Source organism: Engraulis encrasicolus, chromosome 11 (assembly GCF_034702125.1).
Source record: "Engraulis encrasicolus isolate BLACKSEA-1 chromosome 11, IST_EnEncr_1.0, whole genome shotgun sequence".
NCBI classification, from domain to species: domain Eukaryota; kingdom Metazoa; phylum Chordata; class Actinopteri; order Clupeiformes; family Engraulidae; genus Engraulis; species Engraulis encrasicolus.
Genome location: NC_085867.1, coordinates 23,895,045 through 23,916,965, shown reverse-complemented (window position 1 = coordinate 23,916,965; position 21,921 = coordinate 23,895,045). Strand labels below are relative to the sequence as shown.

General features: G+C 44.3%; 1 protein-coding gene across 2 annotated transcripts in view; it reads right to left on the bottom strand.

Moving 5' to 3' along the window:
- The window catches only part of myo5b (myosin VB), a 104,677-nt gene that overhangs the window by 43,409 nt on the left and 39,347 nt on the right, over window positions 1-21,921 (bottom strand). For both annotated transcript variants that reach the window (XM_063210236.1, XM_063210238.1), the window contains exons 7-18: window positions 21,679-21,760; window positions 21,265-21,372; window positions 20,828-20,937; window positions 19,724-19,989; window positions 18,496-18,577; window positions 17,889-18,029; window positions 16,475-16,597; window positions 14,097-14,180; window positions 8,429-8,584; window positions 7,357-7,454; window positions 2,968-3,054; window positions 1,474-1,585 (exon numbers count right to left, since the gene is read on the bottom strand). In XM_063210236.1, coding sequence (XP_063066306.1) covers window positions 1,474-1,585; window positions 2,968-3,054; window positions 7,357-7,454; window positions 8,429-8,584; window positions 14,097-14,180; window positions 16,475-16,597; window positions 17,889-18,029; window positions 18,496-18,577; window positions 19,724-19,989; window positions 20,828-20,937; window positions 21,265-21,372; window positions 21,679-21,760 — 1,449 coding nt within the window. The remainder of the gene's footprint in view (window positions 1-1,473; window positions 1,586-2,967; window positions 3,055-7,356; window positions 7,455-8,428; window positions 8,585-14,096; window positions 14,181-16,474; window positions 16,598-17,888; window positions 18,030-18,495; window positions 18,578-19,723; window positions 19,990-20,827; window positions 20,938-21,264; window positions 21,373-21,678; window positions 21,761-21,921) is intronic.

Below are 21,921 nucleotides of genomic sequence, written 5' to 3'. Positions count from 1 at the left end.
GGGGGCCAGTGATAATAACAAGATCTTGAAGAGGTATTTTGAGAAACCAGTCCAATTAGAGTAACCTACGCTGTCCAGTACATCATGTTTAACAAAAAAAACATGTCAGGTTTTTATGTATTAGAAATATATATAGTTTAACATTTTCAAGTTATTTCAAACTCACATTTGCTAAATAATGTATGCCCAATTTCCCCCAAGTAGCTATTTTTGTTTGCCTCAAGAATGCTGTAAATAGAATAACAAGAATAGCAAGAAATCATTTTGTTATACAAATGAATTCTTGTTTTCCACTTTTCCTCTCCCCTAAGAAACAAAACCTTGCTGCCGTTTGTCTTTGAGTGCTTCTGCTGCTGTAAGAGCATGAAACCCCTCGAGGTAGCCTTGTGCAGGGACGGAAAGCACAGATCATGAACAGTAAAGAACATTAGGGTAACAGCACTTAAATAACAGAAAATAACAAACATATCCCCTGAGAACACAAGAGAAAAGAACAACGGATGGTCTGCTAAGCTGCGATGCTAAGGAGTAATGGTGTATCCACTATTCCAAGTACATCCAACCACATGTTCAACTCTCTAATGACCAAAATCCAAAAGGGACAACAGCTCCCTTAAAAAATTGCCTTCATCAGCACTAAACAGCACCTGTTTCTGACAAGTCATCCAACACAATGACACATAAGAGGAGTCAATCCCAGATTTGGGAGGTAAACACAGCACCATAAATTTGGCCCAAGCAGCTCTAAGTCAGACCATCAACAATAAGTGAATCGCTTTAGAAAGAATCAGTTTTACTTTAAAGGGGAAATTTCACAGGTTTTGGAAAATGTTTTATGATTTTCTTAAAAGTAATAATATTAAAGTACAGGGGCAGGGATACAGTGGGAATTTGAATGGGAATTTGTTTAGTTATTGGGATGATGATTATTATGTTTTTTGTTTTTGCTTTTTTGTTATTTGTATTTTGTTTTTTTGTGTGTGTGCCTTGGGTTTGGGGTGGGTGTGGGTTGTGATGTTCTGCAAATAATAAAAGTTCAATAAAGACATGTTTGACAAAAAAACAACAATAGGACACATCGAGGACATATCGATAGTGTCAGGCAGAGCGGGGCTCGAAACCTTCAGGTTGCCAAACGGCTCCTCTACCACTTGAGCCACCGCCTTTGTAACACACAACCCCGCTCTGCCTGACCCCGTCGATGTATCCTTGAGCATGATACTCAACCCCAAGTTGTTCCTGGTGGCAGGGTGGTACCCTGCGTGGCAGCCACTGCCACCAGTGTGCGAATGTGAGTGTGAATGGGTAAATGTGAGGCATACAATGTAAAGCGCTTCGAGTGCCCACCCATCCTGGCTCACCTTGATCAGAGTCTCCAGCAGCAGCTCCTCTACCACCTGAGCCAGAGCCACCGCCACTGTAACCAAACAAACAAACAAACACACATATGGTGCCTGATCCATCCTGGCTCACCTTGATCAGAGTCTCCAGCAGCTTCCTGCAGAGCAGCTTCTTGTCGCCGGCGGCCAGGTCGCTCTTCTTCATCAGCACCCGGTAGCGGCTGTGGAAGTCTCCGTACGTCCACCTGAGGGGCAGCAGCACATCCTTACTCTGTACCTGCCGCTTCTCCTGGTACACGCTCGACCCCCTCCACAGTCTGTACAGCGCTTCCTTCATCATACGCCACAGGGGTACACTTAACACGACGCACACACTAATGGAGACTAAAGCAAGCGTGGCCCCATAATGCGACAGCACGTAGACTTGCAGCAGCAGGACAGCCGTGTACATGGACAAAGACACAAATGGTGCAAACTGGAGGGGAAACGCATACGCATGTGTGTGTGTGTGTCACCGCCTGGAGATGCCAAAGTCATCTGATGCTATAGCGCCTGCCTGCCTTCCTGACTGCCCGAGTGTCTGAGTGTCTGGGAGGATTCCTCTAAATGCTGCTCTTGTTCCTAATGATGAGCACCAGATTTCTACGGCCTACACACACACACACACACACACACACACACACAAGTTCAGACTCTCACACACACTCTCTCTCTCTCTTTTTCACACACACACACACACACAAACACACGCACACCCCCTCTCTCTTTCACTCACACACATACACACACTCTCTCTCTTTCATGCACACACACGCGCACACGCGCACGCACGCACGCACGCCCTCTCTCTTTCACGCACGCACGCACACAAGGTCCCTCTTCTCAGCTCTGCTCCCTATGTGAATCTGCCTCTGTGAACAGTGCACTGGTGTTTGGTTAAGTGCCGCCATCTCATCGCCATGGAATTCAACATCTCCTGACCTGTGTCTTTCCCAAAACAAAACAATAGTACTACAGGCATAAACACACAATAAGACACTAATACAAACACAGAGATACACAGAGATACACAGAGATACACAGAGATACACAGAGATACACAGTGACACACACACACACACACACACACACACACACACACACACAGACACACACACACACACACACACACACACACACACACACACACACACACACACACACACACACACACACACACACACACACACACACACACAGTGTCTTCCCCGGAACAAAAAACAATAGTACTATACGCATACACACAAGCACGCGCTACGTACATTCTCCCTCAATTCGGATGCTTATTGTTGTTCTACAACACCCATCATCAGGGGAAATTCAGGGCTGCAGTAATCAATGTCTGCCTTCCCGTCCTGAAAATCCATCATTTACAAGGCTCGCGAGTCGCGCATCAGCAAGCACATTTCACCGAGGTGACAGGAGCGATTAAGATATCTCTCTCACACACACTATTCAGCTATTCGGCACCCACTACAAATTGGACGGCCGTCAGTTTGTCTCAGCACTTTTAACACTCCAGGAAACTCCATCACTACCTTCAATGTTGTTTATGTTCGACTGTATTTTTTTGTTCTCAGTACAGTACCTGGACGGGTATCCTGCCGCACTGATGCGGATGGTCTCCAGGACACCACATGCTCTCAGTTGTTGGACAGCTCTCCTCGAGTCGAACCTACAGAAATATATTACATTACACACACGCACACGCAAAGGACCACACGCAGTGAATGAAAGTCAATAGGCAGAGGTGGAGAGACCGTAATTTTCGACATTAGATCATGCACGCATTCCCTTTGACAAATAGTTCCAGGAACTGTGTCGTCCTGTCCTCCTTGGTAGCACTACTGGCGTAAATACATTTCCATAGTACATGTGTTCAAACTGAATTAACAGTCACATGTCATCACATGTACAGTAGACACATAATCACATGTAAAGACAATAATTTGCACAGTAGATTTGCATTAATGCATCCCATTACACAAACGTTCAACTCTTTCTCTCTCTCATCATTTCATGGGAAGCATTCCTGATGAGAACATATATCTGTGAAGGTGAGTTAAGTGGTTCTGATATTTGATTCAATTCGATTCAATTCAATCCAATTCAATTCAATTCAATTCAATTCAATTCAATTATTTATTTATGTCAGACAAGTGCATGGTCCATATCAGAATATACAAAAACATAGAGTAAGAATAAACAGCAGACATGCAGCATGCATGTTTCTGTGTTTACATCTTTTCCTACCGTAACTTTCTGGTGAGCATCACACAGGTCTCTCCTGAGAGAGGCATGTGGACGGTGGCGGCTTTGTTGCTTTCAGACCAGACGCTGTCCCCACAGCTCTCTGAACTACAAGGCGACCCGCACCAAGTATACACAAACAGCCCAGAGCATGTTTTTTTTCCCCCTTCCCTTCCCTTCCCTTCTCTGCGAGCCCTTCTCCACTCCTGACAGCATGTGACTGGGTCACCTCTTTCAATTTACACAGCATGAACAGACCCTTGTCCCTTGTTCCTTCAGGAATCCGTAGCAAGGAGAAGAGGCCAGGCAAAACAAAACAACAACAAGGGGCACGGCTCCATTTTACACCAGGAGAGAGAAGGGCATTTAATGCCACATGGGCAGTAGATTAACTATCAGAAATGGAACAATGAAGATGAAGCTTCTTTTGTTCTTCTCTACACCCAGAAAAACTTTTCCACAACAAAACGTGTTGTTGCACACTGCAGGTCACAGCACATCGGTGTGCAAGTTCTGTTCATGTGATTAATGGACTTAATACTTTTGGAGCCCACATGCCCATCAGGACCTCCAGGCCAAGACACCAAGTCAGCCAAACGCTAATGCCCAAAACACAGCATTGCAATGCACCTTCTCCTACATTAAACCTCAAAAAACGAGATTCAAGATGGCAGACAGCTGGTATTAATGCAGGGAAATCCTTAATCCTAAATCAGTTGCAAATTCATTAAGACCTTATTCACTCCTCCTCTAATAGGGCTTTTAGGCCGACCAGAACGGAGCCGGTGTCAGTTACGTTCGGCACTAAAGTGCTTGTCTGCGAACCGCCTGTGTTCATACCGGGCTCTGAACTTTTTCCGCACGTGACTGTGTTACCCGGATGAACCTGCTGACGGCCACGCTGTCGTCACGGTTCGCAGAGAAAAACCTAGTATTTTGCGGTTCGCATTGCGAACCAACTTTCCAGTTAGCGGACGCAAATATCTGTGACGTGAACACGACGGTCGGTTCGCGATTAGGTGCGGGAACGGGCTCTCCAGGCCGAGTGTTGAAGGATTGTGCAGAAGAGCTGAAGGATGTCTTCACAGACATCTTTAACATCTCTCTGGAGCAAGCAGTCATCCCATCACTTTTCAAAGCTGCTACCATCATACCTGTGCCGAAGAAATCATCACCATCATGCTTCAATGACTACCGTCCTGTAGCACTGACGCCCATAATCATGAAGTGCTTCGAACGGCTAGTCCTGTCACACATCAAAGCCACCCTACCCCCCACCCTAGACCCCTACCAGTTCGCATACCGAGCCAAGCGATCCACGGAGGATGCAATTTGCTCTGCCCTCCATCCAGCCCTCACCCACTTGGACAATAAAGACTCATATGTGAGAATGCTGTTCATTGACTTCAGTTCAGCATTCAATACCATAATACCACAACAACTCATCAGAAAACTGGACAAACTAGGTTTCAGCACCTCCCTCTGCAACTGGCTGCTGGACTTCCTGATGCAAAGACCACAAGCAGTACGGGTAGGGAACAACACCTCGAGCACCCTGACCCTGAGCACGGGGGCTCCGCAAGGTTGTGTTCTCAGCCCCCTGCTGTTCACGCTGCTGACACACCACTGCACAACGACCCACAGCACTAACCATCTAGTGAAGTTTGCGGATGATACAACACTGGTGGGCCTCATCACCAAGGGCGATGAGACTCACTACAGAGAAGAAGTAGACCTGCTGGCCAGATGGTGCAAAGACAACAACCTCCTGCTGAATGTCAACAAGACCAAGGAGATTGTTGTCAACTTCCAAAGGGTCCAAAAACAACTGCCACCACTGACCATCGACGGCGATGCTGTGGAGAGAGTGAGCAGCACCAAGTTCCTTGGAGTGCACATCAGCGACGACCTCTCTTGGACCACCAACACTACATCACTGGCGAAGAAGGCCCATCAGCGTCTCTACTTCCTGCGCAAACTAAAGAAGGCAAGTGCTACACCCTCCATCATGACAACATTCTACAGAGGAACCATAGAGAGCGTCGTGTCCAACTGCATCACAGTGTGGGGAGGAAGCTGCACGGAGAAAAACAGGAAGACACTCCAGCGTGTTGTGAACACAGCGAAGAAGATCATTGGAGGACCACTCCCCTCCCTGCAGGACATTTACACCACACGCCTCACCCGGAAAGCACTGATGATCATCAAAGACACAAGCCACCCTGCACACAAACTGTTCAGCCTCCTGCCCTCTGGAAAGAGGTACAGGCGCCTCCGTTCCCGTACCACCCGGCTGGCGAGCAGCACAATGCACCAAGCGATCAAGATGCTGAACACTCAACCCACTCTCCCTCCACTGTCAGCCTCTAGCCAGCAAGGCCACTGACAACCCCCCCCCCCCACTGTCAGCCTCTAGCCAGCAAGGCCACTGACACCCCCCCCCCATCCCCACCACCATATCTGCGACTGAACATTCCACCTGCACTACTATACTTGTGACTGAACTTTCAACCTGCACTAACTCAAAAACATGCACACACACACACACACACACACACACACACACACACACACACACACACAAGCACACTGCACTTTCTGCACTAAACCCAAACATACACACACTGACACACACACACACACACACACACACACACACACACACACACACACACACACACAGACACACGAACACAGACACACGAACACACACACAAGACGCACACCGCACCTTCTACCTGCACTAAACACATACACACACATACACACACACACACACACACACACACACACACACACACACACACACACACACTGCTGCTGGTGTACTTGACAGACCTTTTTATATTTATTTTTNTTCAAATGCCTACTATATTACCATGTCAGAACGCTATAAAGGACTTTTTTAGGAAAAGCACAAAAGCACAACAAATACCTCTTAATGTATGTCCTCTACAAGTCTTCTGTTGTCCAGTCTTGCACTTTAAATGTCTGTATGAGCACTGTCTATGTCCATACTGTCTTAAGTCCATGTATAAGTACTGTCTATGTCTATACTGTCTATGTCCTTACCTTAATTAGTCTATGTCTGTATGGGAAAGCAAGAAATGTAATTTCAAATTCTTTGTATGACCAGTGCATGTAAAGAAATTGACAATAAAACCTACTTGACTTGACTTGACTAGCACGGTTCTCAGTTGGCCTGAACGCGCTATAAGTGTCTCCAGGGTTCTATAAACTTTGATTCGTCCATCAATCTCTACAGCACCAGCATGAGGGAGCCAATCAGCTTTGCCAATGTCTGACCAGTCATACACCATGGGTCACTATTATATCATCCGCTAGTGAAAGGCTGTCCAAATATAACCCACTACAGGGGTTTGAGTCCAGAGGGAATGAAATTAGTCTAAGCTAGTGCAGTGAAACAGCAGCGACTCTGTTTCAGCTCGCAGCCAGGCCACATAACACAATATTACAGACTGCACAGAGCTGCAGACACGACGGCAACCTGATTCCAAGACAGTCAGTGTGTTACGAGTAGGTCTATTTAATAATGTACAAGTGTAAGAGTGTAATTGCTGGAAATGATAGAAACAACACACTCACGCATGTGCTACCTTAAAAACATCAAAACATTGCAACAATACGAGGTGGCAGTACGTAACTGCTGAATGAATCTGCCTGCTTCACTGCAAGTAAGACAGAAATAAATATTGGTAGTACTTACGAAAAGGACTCTTTGAAGTCGTTGGGCTTGATGCACCTGACGTAGTGAGGTGTAGTGGCATTCAGGGTGTCCATCAGCAAATGCAGGGAGCTGCGGAACTGCACCGCAGAAAACCACAATCAGAACATATCGCTTAACCCGTCTGAAGAGGCGTTGCCTTATGATGTCTAATAATACACAGTCGGCTATTCCCCCCCATAATGTATACATGAACCGAGAGGCATTGCCTTATGATGTCTAATAATATAGGATACTCCCCCCATAATGTATACATGAACCGCCTTTGACTGGTCACAGAGGCATGCAGACCACAGCTCATGACTTCAGGATAGAAGGGGAAAATGTGTGTGAAATAAAAGCTTATTGCAGAAGACTTCAAAGAGGGTGCTTGACGCTGCACGCAATCGCAGAAAGTCACTCTTTCTCAGAGTAATATTTGGCCTTGATGTTTTAACCGGCATGGCCCCTTTTCAAAAAGATAACACAGAATTCTCTGCCATACATACTATAAAACAGTAAAACATAAATGGTAGGCCTAAGAATGGCAAAATGTTTCACTCATTACAATAGCAAGTGGATAATTTACTGTATGATGGAAAAGTTATTCACGGTCTCGATTAAAAACTTGCAGTGCTCTGTAAACTCTGGTAGTGCATTATGAACTGTCATGTAAGGGGTATGCCACTATTTTGGGGCTTAATACAGATAAAAGCATGCTACACGGATCCATTGACTTTCACTAGCTTAGCGACATGCTCCCTCTTTTAACTTGTCTTAAAGCAAGACAACGGCTTACATGAAAAATAAGACACTTTACCACCTTTATAAACCCTGGCCAATGATTTTACTGTATTAAGCCCCAAAATAGTGGCATGCCCCTTTAAGAACGCAGGCATAAAAGAGCACTGTGTAGATTCTTATTCATACAGGTCCTGTTATAGAAACAGTTTAGTTGTGGGCAACGTTGAAAAAAGCTAAATGTTTTGAAGCTCCAAGAACATCAAAAGGAGGTTACAACTTAACACTTTGCAAAAGAGCTCATGGTACAGAGGTAGTGTATGAGCTTCCCCACCTGGTGTCCCACTGTCTTGCGGTGCTCTTTGTTGTGGGCCTTGGGGATGGTTTTGGCCGGCCGCACATTGATCCTGGAGGACTTGCTAGACGAGGAAGAGGACGAGGAAGAGGAGGATTCTTTACCCTCCTGGAAGAGGTCAGCAACCAGCTGGAACTGAGAGAGAGAGGGAGAAAAAAAGAAAATGTGTTTTAACTACTTTTAAGCTGCTTCTACTTTTGACTTGTACAGGTATGTACATTTTCACCTATTCTATCTCTTTTTATCTATGCTGTTACAGCAGTGGTTCTCAACCTTGTTTGAACAAAGGCCCCCTCTGGACCTCATCATGAGCCTCCCAACGCCCCTTTGACCTCATCATTAGCCTGCCGTAGGGCTCCCAAATGCCCCCTGGGGGGGCTGTAGAGCCCCTGTTGAGAAACACTTTGCTACAGAAATAAAATGACTTGACCTGACCACATCAAACAGCATGGTCGAAGATATGGGGGTCTGCACAGACACTGTCAATTAGCAAGCTAGAGGTCACAAGCACAGTAGAGTGTCTGCTCAGTACACTTGCCATTACTGTGCAATTAAGGGTAACACTTTAGAATAATGGATGCAAAAAAGCATTATAAAGACTTCATAAATAATTAACTATTGATGAACAAAACATTAACAAACGTTTGTAAATGACTAGGAAATGTAAACAAATGCTTGTAAATGACTAGGAAATGCTGTTAATATTTTATATTTATCAAACTTTTACAAGTTGCTTGTAAATGAATAAAATACTCTGTTATAATGTGTGTAAAATCTTGCATATATCATTTGTAGATATTTTATAAAGCATTAATACAATTTAGTTAATAATAAAAACATTTGTTAATGTTTTATTCATCATTAGTTAATTATTTACTGAGTCTTTACTAAGGAACATTATTATAAAGTGTTACCCAATTAAGCACGTATTTGGATATCCTTCTGGGGCTGTCAACAGGAAACAGGCTCAGCTAATGTGGTTGATGTAAATGAGGAGTGATGATGCAAATACAACCAATGGGGGAACTATTAGTGGTTTTGCCACTGTTAATCATTTGATTCCTGCTGGAACTTTTTGAAGCCATTCTCCATTGAACCGGGTACATAAGGTGTACGATGAATTATTATGTGCATAGGCAGAACAAGGGGATGTGGGATGTGTGACATTTTTTGGTAGCTGATGAATTTGTGTGGCACTAGGCTGGTCCATTTGTAATAACAAGATGGAACCTATTGGAATCTTGACTATCCAGTATAAAAATGTGAGCAGAGGTATGCCCAAAGACAATGACTAAATACTGCATCAATGCACATGTTAGCCTGAACCATTACTGCCAGAACTGGGCTGTTTCGTCTAATAGGAGTTCTTCTGACAAGAGAGAATGACAACATTCCCCAGTCGTGACATCCTTTGACTGCAGAGTCTACATGACATGGCCAACACTACTCAAACAGCTACAAAAAATCTTGAACACACACACGCACGCACGCACGCACGCACGCACGCACGCACGCACGAACGCGCACGCGCACGCACACACACACGGCTGTGCTTTTCATGTCCCACGGCTTTGTTTACTGCTGTGTTTATATCGATGCCGTCCAGGCAACCGGTGGTTTTGCCTCTGTGGAGCCAAGAATAGCACTAGTTATTGCCCCTGTGAAAGAGTTCTTGTTAATTCATCCTGCCTGGTCGATGATGCAAGTCTGTGTATACCAGCCCCTAAGGTTACGATGGGATGCCCTCTGTAAGTCTATGTGTGGGTGCAACTCGAGTCAAGGCCCTGTTTGTGTATATGGGTCAGCATTAAGTCACTTAACTAGTTTAAAGCTTTGGAGCCAAATGAGTGCAGGTTTAACTGAGTTTAGGGTCGTGTTTAGCTACGGGAGGTGTGAAAAAAACTGGAATGCTGTGTGAACAAACACCATCTTATCTTTTTTCCCAAAAAAATCTCCTACCTAACCATACTCATCCTTAACAGACAAGAATTGACTACTGTGCTGTATATACATAGCCAGGCTGCGCCCTCCTAGTGACGCAACACCTTCGGCGAATCTCGATTGCAAGCCTATGATAATCAGGCAAGTATATACAGTACATTCTGTGCGTTTTCCTGTCCCATCTACAGGAAGTAAACTGTTTAGTGGTACAGGTACAGTACTGGCGGTCTCCATCACTCTTCAGACTAAATTAGACCTAAACTGGTACTATGAGACAGGAGGCCGAGAGAGAAATGAGGGGGTGGGGAGAAGAGGGAGAGAGGGAGAGAGAGAGAGAGAGAGAGAGAGAGAGAGAGAGAGAGAGAGAGAGAGAGAGAGAGAGAGAGAGAGAGAGAGAGAGAGAGGGGGGAGAGAGGGGGAGAGAGAGAGAGAGAGAGAGAGGGAGAGAGAGAGAGAGAGAGAGAGAGAGAGAGAGAGAGCAAGAGAGCGAGAGAGAGATTTCCCATCATGCACTGAGCTGATAAGACAGAGAAGACATAGAGAAGAGAGAGGGAGAGCGAGAAGAGACATGTGGCCAACTCTAACCCTTAAATACACTGTAGAAATAAAGCCGAGTGCTGCAGGCAGCCATTATGGGCTGAGTCATGAGCGTTTAGCTAGGGGGAAGGTGGTGCTCCTCGCAAGTCTCTCTCAGGATGCTACTCTGCTTATGACTAATAATATCACTAGATGATTTTGGCATTTAAAACAATCCTCCATTAACTACAAAAAGGGTCACATTTCACGACCATGCCAGTTTTGGTTCGATTTCCCTCCAATGTAATGTCTGTAATGTTAAGTAGAGTGTAGAGCTGTTCTCAGATGCTTTCTTAAATTATTGAATGAAAAGACGGTAAAATAAGAGAAGACAAAACCCTGACAATTCTAGACTCTATCAGGTAAACGGAAAAAAGGAGGCCAGACTCCTCTGTCGTCGAACAGTTAAATTCTGAAGATTGAATGAAAAGACGGTCAAATAAGAGAAGACAAAACCCTGACAATTCTAGACTCTATCAGGTAAACGGAAAAAAGGAGGCCAGACTCCTCTGTCGTCGAACAGTTAAAATCTGAAGACTGTGTATGTTTTTCAAGGTTTTATGTTTATTTATGTTTTATTTTATTATTATTTTTACCTTATGTTTTATCTTAATGTTTTAAATGTTTTTTTGACTCTAATTCATTTCCTTCTTTCTTCCCTGTTTCCTTTCATTTACATTTGTTAACTTTGTGAAGCACATTGAGTTGCACCTGTGTATGAAATGCGCTATATAAATAAACTTGCCTTGCCTTGCCTTGCCTTGTTACGCAGCCTTCAGCCACAGTTGTCAATCATTCATCAAATACAGTAGTTGATGGTTGCTACAGATACACTCCATTACCTCCTAATACAGAAGGGTGCCCAGGTTTTAACCGTTTTTGGACAGCACTGCTTTCGAGCCATGCGTGCCAAAGAATTTTAATGCACGCTTAACAGCCAATCAGAAAGTGGCATACAATTCCAGAGGGTCATAATGGTATAGAACTAAAAATGAGTGCCGCAACCGTTCCGTTGTGTGATGAGTCATGGGATTTATCTGGGGGGTGCAGGTGCTGCTCCTCTTTAGTGCGTCTTCCTGCTGAGTCAGCCTCTAAGTGGTAAGATGACTAAGTGGCCCCCCGACCACTTAAAGGATTCGTTCCAATATGGAACCTTGCGTCCTCCACTTGTGCTTGTGGCCTCATACCAGGAAGTAATATGTCATGATAACATCACTGACAACCAAGGCTTAGAACCGGTTCAAGGAACGAAAACGAAAACCCGGAACTTTTTGTATTTTACACGGAACAGAAACGAAACCGGAAACGTTATTATTTTTTATGTTCTGGAACGGGAACACTTATTTAAAAATAATGGTAACCGGTTAATACCAGTTAATACCGTTCCTCAAACTAAAAAAAAAAAGCTATTATTTTTATGCACACGTTACCATGACGGCTGAGGTTCACGTGCTGTGTGACATCAGACATTCTCTGACTGAATGGAGAGAGAGCTGTGGATTACAAAGTCTCCACTCCACATCTTAAATAAGAGAAACCACTGTCATACAAAAGGGCAGAGTTTCCATTACATCATTGTAAGACATTGCAGAGAAGCGCATGTAAAGCGCACCGAGAATGTTCGGCTTTATTGGGCATCCATGGCCGCTTCAAATACGCACAAACTCACAATGTCCATCATAGCACTCCCTGTGACCCAAGTCAGCGTGGAGCGCACATTTTCATCATTGAGGTTTATTCTCTGCTTCTCCGCTTAGGTCGTCCCTGAATGACAAAATTTTGGAGAATATTCTTTTCATCCGCTTGAATAAACAGATTGGAATGTAGGCTGACTCATTTGCACTTCCGTCTTTCTTGGATAATTAACGTCAGTTAGGCCTATGGCGAGTAATCAGCTGACAGGAACGAAATTAACCGTTCCGGGAACAATATTTTTTTGTTCTAACCGGTTCGGGAACGTCAATTTATTGGTGGAACCCATAACCGGAAACGTTATAATTCTGTTTCTGTTCGGAACGGAACGTTTGGAAAAAAATAACGGTTCAAAGCCCTGCTCACAACAGCATTGTATTTCAGTATCTCACAAAAGCTCAATTGTAAAGTAATTTTCTCATTTGCAAACGGGATGGTGAATGAAGAATAACCCCCCAAAAATTGTTGTGGCTAGGCGGACAGTGGCGAAACTTTATTGTTTTCTCCACGGAGGCAGAGCATCAACAAACACAAGCCACAAGCACAAGTGTAGGACGCAAGGTCACATATTGGAATGCACAAAAAGATTGCTAAGGAGCTACAGTGCACAAGTGCAACAGAGGGCAGAAAGAAAAACAGTATTCTCGATGCTCCACATAGCATGAAACTACGCTGCTGAAAATCTTGCTTTGAATTGCTCTGACAATTCATAAAGTGATTCATGGCTCAGGTACAGATGTGTTGAAATAATGCAGTCATATTAGTACCATCAGAATACCATTAATGACCTGATGGATCACATCATTTGTTTTTATGTCTTGTTGATTTATCTGTATTCTTGACGCAGCACACGCTTGACCACTCACAAAATTGAGGCATCGAAGGTTAAAAAGCCTGAGCATACTCATTACAGAACAGGCACTTGTTTGGCACCAGTGGCTTGGACCAGGGAGGCATTGGTATTGCTCCTGTTGAGAACAACAGCTCTGAGAAGAGGAAATCTATTCGGGCTTGACGGGCCAACAGGGTCTTAATTACAGCTGCCAACGGCCTTGAAAGGAGCAAACTGCTTTGTGCTCGTTTTAACTTCCAGGTCAGAACTGGGGGTCTCTGCAGTTTATCTCAGCCCATGAAGTGTGATTGGGTCGGTGCTTTCTCATCTTGAAAGCTGAATGGGCCCTTTTCATATATGACATCTGATGCCTTCAAAATCTGAACATTTCAATGAATTTGAAGCATTTTAGACTGCATCTGGTGGCATAGAAATTCTATTCGTATAGATGCAAACATTTCTGATAATTTCTTCCTCTTCTCTTCAAAATGGAACTTTGGAACATCACAGTGAAAAGGGGCTAATTACAGACAAGAGCCTCTGTGATGTCATTTCCTATGGAGGAGAGGCGTTATTTGTTTGCAGACTGGTTGCTTGGTGACTCACCTTGCTGGCTTTGAGGATGTTGATCTGCTCTTCATAGACCGTATCTCTGTTCTTCTCCAGGAACCCGTCACATTGATACTCGACCTGTAAAAGGAATATTAATTACATGTAACTAAACAACACATTCATTTAATCAAAAACAAATCATCCCATCTAATGCTTGCTGGAACTCTGATGATGCATGGGATGACTTAAAAAGCAATGCCTTCCTCTGGGTGCTGTTAAATGCTTTGAGATTTTACATCAACTTTGGCAGATCAGGGGTGTAAGCATTTTAAAAAGTGAGAGTGGAAGAGAAAGAGAGAGAGAGACAGAGAGACAGCAGGAGAGAGCGAGAAGGAGGAAGAGGAGAAGAAGGAGGAGGAGATGTATTGTACTGTGGACTACAAAAGCAGCCCAATTCATTCATTTTTCGTGAAGCGACTTCACCACAGAAGTTGAATTGAGTAAAGTGAACATTTCTACTTAAGGAATGAACTTCAAAGCTCTGTGAACATCATCTTGTATCTTCCATAAACATAATAACTCAAAGGTTACAAAGCAGTGCACCAGTTTTCTCTGCTTCTTGTCGGACAGGACTGACACATATAGGCTCTTTATTCAAGACCTGAAGCGTCTAATTAAGTAGCAGCACTATAAGTATCATCTCTTTGTTGGTAATTGGTAGCTTGTGTTTGCAATGGTCACGACTACAGATAGCAGGAGGACGTAGGCTGCAGGCTGTAGGTCCTTAGTGAGGGTGATTTCCAACTCCACAAGCGACGCTTCATCACGAATACTGCACAGCAAGCCTGTCAAAACCAGGCAAGCAAACTAGCTAATTGCTATACCCAGCTGTAAAGGGGTGGGAAAGGCCTCGAGAATGAATGATTATACACTTATATTTATATGACAGCAGTGGAAACGTGGGGAGTGTGGCAGCGCCTCCCTGAGTTCAAAGCCCAAAAAGTGCCCAAAATCTCTCTTGAGGGGGGCCCTGCCAATAATTTGAATATAGAAAATTCTTTGCCTAGGGCCCCCAAATGCCTGAAAACGGCCCTGCTGCACGGTAAAATACAGAAGGGCCCTAATTGACCCGAAAAAGCCCTAGACTGAGGTAGAGACAGCACTTGACAGGGAACTTTTTTGATTCACTTTGGAATGAGCACAATGTTCTAATGTTGAATATAAGCATTATCATTGATTACAACAGAAGATTAAAGATCTGGGTTTCGTCTAGTGTTTTCTAGTGCAGGCGAAACAGCCACTGAGGAACAGATGCCATGGTGCTGGAGGCTTGTCTCGTTGTGCGTCTGCAACAAAAGAAATATTATGAACCCGGACACGTTTGAACAAGACGCATGTCCCTAACGACCAAAGCAGCCCTCCAGAACAAAGATACCCGAGTAGCAATCCAATCAGAGCAGTGATATTATGCAATAAAAGTAGGCACCATTTCAGTTTTTATGCATGCAAGCTGCAAGTTCTGTGACACACTAGCAGACATGAAAGTCGTTTCATATCATATAGTCTAGGCAACAAGCATATCAGACAAAAGTTGTCAGTCATATTCCACAAAGCCTAGACTATAAGTTGGTATGAACAGTGAAAGCCGGTGGAAGACACACTTGCTTCTGTCAGTGCTTTAGCTATGAAGGCACCCTACTGTGTTCCTGCCAACACTGCTGTGGAGCTCCGTTTCACGCTAAGTCACTTCCATTCACTGTTCTGCTCTTTGAAAGCCAGCAAACCTCTCAGGATGTGGCGAGGAGCCTTACTACACCAGAGACAGGATTAAGCCTGCTGTGATCTTGGGAAGAAATGTCAAAGTCAATTCAATTTAGTCCAATTTAGTACACCTGATCCAAATGTCAAATAGAGGTTAATCATATGTCAAAAGATAAAATGTGCTCAACACAGAATATGACAAGAGCATGAAAGAAAACAGGACCAGCAGAACTAAATGTGATTTAGGACCAAATTTAGTCAGGTAATTTCCATGAGGCGCTTTGTAATTTACCGCCATAGACAACGAGTTTAACAGTTTACAGTGTTGTAGGTTAAGCCTTATGCAATGTCTGCTATGAACAACAAATAACTGCCAAACGGGAGACTGGGACTGAGGAAGGGTTCTAACAAGGGTGGTCACATATCATTATTTAAAAAGTAACATGATAGGATTGATGAAGTGAACGGCACATTGCCTTGCGTTATACCTTACCCTCAATAATGCAAAAAATAAAATTTCCTATTTTTAAAATAATAACAAAAAACCCTTCATAGCTTGTGCCAGCACATGTGTGCTCAGTATGAATTGTGTGTCCATACACTGTACAAGTTATTCAAATTAATTCACACTTGACTAAATAAACAACAAACTTGAAACTTGACTACAATACCTTGTCTGCAAAATGGATGACTATGAAGGACTGGTTGGACATCCTGGGCTTCTGGAAGTGCTCTGAGCTGGAATGGCGGTCGTAGAGCTTTTGGGCCCAATTCTGGTCGGTTCCTTTTGGCATCTATGCGAGTACACAGCCAAAGAAAGAGGGAAAGAGGGAACGGGGGAAAGAGGGAAAGGGAGGGAGAGAGAAAGAGATAGAGAGAGAGTGAGAGTGAGAGTGAGAGTGAGAGTGAGAGTGAGAGTGAGAGTGAGAGTGAGAGTGAGAGTGAGAGTGAGAGTGAGAGAGAGATAGAGGGGATAAGTAAAAATACAAAGTCAGAGGGAACTCCAAGTTCAGAGCTCTATCTGGGTTACCTGTCACAGGAACATCTTGTTTACTCTGTTTGAAGCTGCTCCAGAAAGACGGTTACGGACTTCAAAGAGCCCACCGCTGAGTTTGCATGGGCCAAACGAATGAATTAAAGATCTGGGTTCGAATCCAATGGGCTTAGGCTGGCATTGAACTAGCACAGAGAGGGGAAAGCATCAGGACTTACAAGCAGTACAGAGTGTAAACACTGCCCCCTGTACGTTGGTAGATCAAAGAGTTCATGTACTAGAGACCAAGGTCCATTGACCCGCAATTTCATTGCATCATAAATAATAAAGACGGAGCAAGAATGCCAATGTCGAAATGAACATTTTGCCGTTCAATGTCTGATAGTTCAGTCCTGCTGGACAAGTACAGGGTTATGCGATCTTTAACCAGCTTCACTACCTTCATGACCTGGACTGACATGCTGACGAGACTCATAAGACACCCGCCTTACAGTCAGAGGACTTACAAGTGTACTAAAAGTAAACATTGTCCCTATTCACCTTGTAGGCATGACCTGACATGGACTGACATTTTGTGTGCTGAGGTCTCAAATGTTCTTCAAAAACTGCAATTTGTCAAAAACTCTGCTGCCTGCCTGCTTACCTGCTTCCCCTCCAGAGAACATATCACCCCTGTCCGCCGTGACTCCCCATAAAACAGTGTATCCTCTTCACCTACAAATACCCCCCGTAATCTGTACCCCCCCATATCTAACTGACCTCCTACACCACACCATCAGGACCAAGTGCCACATCCTGGGGAATAGAGCCTTCGCCATCGCTGCCTCCACCCTCTTTTTCTCCAGTACCACCAACCACCACCGTCTCCTTCCTCCAGATCTGTTGTCGTTGCCCTTTGGTGTCTTCTTTTGTACTGTTGCTTCGCTCTAATTCTGTTCAGTCTTTCCTTAAACTGTGTGCTTGTGGTGTCTACCGTGCATATATCTCACCAGTAAAGCGTCTTTGAGCGTCATGAAAAGTGCTAAATGAAACTATGTATTGCCATTATCATCATTATTATTATTATTATCATCATCATGATCTACACCCACCTTGCACTCCTCGTCCAGAAGGTCCAAGATGCCCAGTTTGGCCTCGATCAGGTCGATGCACGGCTGGTTGTCGTAGAAGTCAATGAGAGTCCAGGGGATCTGTTCCTTCATGTACTCCTCTTGTTCCAGCTTGAACACATGCTGAGGACCAAGATAGAAACAAACACAAGTCAGGTAATAGCATCTCAGAGGAGACAGCTGGGTCAAAACTGGGTTCAATAAGTCAAAACCCTGCCACAAATTTGATCCAACCGGTTGTGAATCAGCGGATCGTATTGAATACTCAAGACAGGTAAGACCAGTTTACTCAGTAAGGTCACCTGTGTTAAAAGGAAACATTCAGAGACAGAGGTGTAACTCCTCTCAGAACGGTTCAGCAAGTCAAAACCCTTACACAAATTTGATCCAACCAGCTATGAATAAGCTGGTTGAATTGGGCATTAAAGACAGGCAAGTTCGGTTTGGTGAAGTCACCCCTGTTAGAAGTACACTGAGGCAGGGTTTTTACTTTTTTAAACCATGTGTTTGACACCTCTGAGAGGAGATAACTAATGCCAGAGAAGAAGATGGAGGTGAAAACGGGGGCGAGTGCAACTGTGAACTTTACCGAGTTAAACTGCTGCTGAAGTTTCTCGTTGGCGTAGTTGATGCAGAATTGCTCAAAGCTGTTGATCTCAAACGTTTCAAACCTGTGGGGAGAAGGGAGGAAGGGGAAGATGCAATTAAAGAGGATGGCTGATATCGGGTCTCTCTCCAGTCTCTGCTCCCAGCGGATCAAACATGCAATGGAGTTGTAACCCCCCCCCCATTCCCACCCCCCAACATCTTGCATTCCCTCTTGCTCTGCATCTCCTGTGTCCATGCTATTTCCTAAAATCAATACTAAGGCCTTGGTGTAGGGGGATGTAATTAGGCCCATTGGTCGGACAGGGCCCCTTATCCAGCCAAAGTTGCCTCTTCCCCGCGGTCAATATGACTGCAGCTTGCACCGTAATCAGAAGAGGCACCACTGACATGTATAGGGGTGGAGAGGGGAACATATGCATGCAAGACTTAGTATGGTAGCCATACTATACAGTACTTCTCCCTGCACCAATGCTGGTGTCTGTATGTTTCATTTCACTGGGTTCAAATGATTAAATGGCTTTTATCCCTTTCATCTAATGAAACCAATGTAATGACCATAATATGAAGCTAACAATCTACGGAAAAACTCGAATTAACCCATTTAAGGCTAAGGCACCTGCAAAATATGCCTGCTGAATGCCTGAGCCCTTTTTGGGAAAAGGTACCCTCAGCCTATAAAAACCTTACTATCTCAGCCTCATCCAAAGCACATAAAAACATGAAATAAGTTGCATTTAAAAGCGAGGATCCTCATCTTGCCGAATGCAGTGTCTATGATACTCCAGGGCCTGGGTCAATAGAGCATATACACGGCATTAATCTTATCCCATTTTAGCCTGGAGACACATATACCCTGCATTCAGGCTCTTGAGATTTGAGGGTTTTTATTGGAAATGTGGGCATGTTAGAGCTGAATGAACACATTCTAATGCAAAATGAGGGACCTAGCTTTTAAATGCAACTTATTTCATGTCTGTATGTGCTTCGGAGTTATTTAGGATGTAATAGGCAGAGGGCACCCTTTCCCAAAAAGGGCTTAGGCTAAAATGTGTTAAATGAGTTAAAGCCACAACAAGCACATTTGAATATTTCTTCACCATTTATCATGAAGAACAAATTAGTCTTCATAAGTATAGTAATTCATGGTAATTAGTTTCATAGCGTGTCTTTAAATATTGATTTAAAAGAGACAAACTGCTTTTCTTTACCCATAGATGTCGAGCACCCCGATGAAGGAGTGCTGCTTTTCCGTGGTGTGCAGCGATCGGTTGATGTTGTCCACGATCCAGTCGAAGAGGTGTGCGTAGATGTGCTTGGCCAGGGCGTCGCGGGCGTTGCTGGCCGTCTTGGTGGACATGTTCTTCACGTAGGTCTCGGACGTGGTCACCAGCTTGCGGCGGCACAGCCAGTGCTCCATCTGCTCGCGCTCCACCCCCAGCAGCCGACAGAAGTGGTGCAGGTGGGGGTCATCACTCTGGGAGGGGGCGTACATTACATTATATTACAATACATATACGGTAGATAGACATCTTTAGTACAGAGTATAGCAATACACTAGGCATACAAGAACTATGCAGCCAGCAGCCGACAGAAGTGGTGCAGGTGGGGGTCGTCACTCTGGGAGGAGACGGACATTATACATTGCATTACCGGTACATAGATAGACTTTAGTAAGTGAAGAATTCTTGCACACCTCCATGGTCAGGTACGTAGGAATGGAACCCCTCCCTGGGTCACCAACGTTAAAGCAAAGAAAGCTCCCGCACACCGTTCACATTTGCATGGTTTACTGCAACGTTTCGGTCTACTGACCTTGAATTGCTTGAAAAGGGGCGATTGAAGGTAAAGAAGAGTGTGAATAGAAGGAGACAGAAGGAGAAAAACGCATCACAGAAATAGGAGGGAGAGAGAGTGAGAGAGAGAGAGAGAGAGAGAGAGAGAGAGAGAGAGAGAGAGAGAGAGAGAGAGAGAGAGAGAGAGAATGTCCGCACACTTAAAATCCTTAATAAAATACAACAAAAAGGATTTTAAGTGTGCAGACTTCTCACTTTGAAAACTATAGTTGGCCTTTGTCCTGCACCTTTTCCTGGGATGTGCACAATCCTCTCCTTCAACTGAATCTACTGTATTAAACCATACACTGTACAAGGCACTGACAGAACACAGCACCAGTGCATGGAAACAGAGAGAACCTACGGCAAGGACGAGTAAGCACAAAACTACTACAAAACAGAAATACACTGTAGAACTCAAGGTGGAAGCATCAGAAAGATACGCCCTCATCAACAGTCACATACAGTGTGGACACTCACATCAATGTGACAGGACTCTCCGTCTCTCTCCGAGCGAATCTCTACATTGCCCAAGTGCAGAATAGAGGCAATTATCTTGAAGATGCCCATCTGGTAACTCTCCTTGAAACCTGCTCAGCAGAAAAAAACACACACACAAGATAGCTAGGCTTATTAACAAAACTGGAACACCACAGTCAATATTTATTTTTTAATTTATCATTTAATTTATTAATTAAATATACGGTAGTTATTCCGGTCTACAATGATCTAATGTCTGTTAATATGCACGGCTTCTACTATGAACTTTTTTAATCTAAAATGTATATCTCAGAGGACACACATGAATAGTATGACGATGGGGAATTTCACAGTCTGAGTGGACAGAGGCTGCATGCTGTAACATCATTTCTGCCCCAATCACATAATTGTAAGCAGCCACAGTAGAGGGTACTTGCCTAGTAATGTGAACGCCTCTCTCGTCTTGTCAAAGTCATGGGCATCGTTCACCCCCTCGATGAAGATGTTCTCCCCCATGGCGGTGTAGATGAAGTCTTCTGCACTGGCTGCAAAGTGCAGGAAGCCACAAGACACCACAGTTAAGCCTTGAGAATTACAATAGCCACTCAAAACCCTACGGACTGAAACGTTTAATGTTACCGTCTTAACAGTGAGTAGCAGAGTGAGTTTTATAGCCATAGAAAGGTTTTACGGCTTTTTAAATTTGATGGGGTGCTGGGGACATAAATATCCACAAAATCCACAGAAAGAAAGAAATCCAGCAGAACTGTAGCTGGGCATGTAATCGCATCAGAGCTCTTGCGTCATCATGTGTCAGTTACTCAACATGGTGGCTTCTTGAGGACACTTACTCAAGGCCAGGTCTTTGAACTCCGAGCGGCTGCCCGAGGCGCAGAGCTGGTAGAAGACGTGGTAGTTCCTTTCATCCTCAGCCTGGTGGACACAGTTAACACAGGTCAGCAAGGATGAAGTTTGTTACGACTTCAAAAACACTCCAGTCCGGACCGCCATCCATCCCCGAGCGGAAATACATGTGCAAATCAATGACTGTATATTAGAGGTAACTAACTGCATTGTGGCTGCCCTAGTTCAAC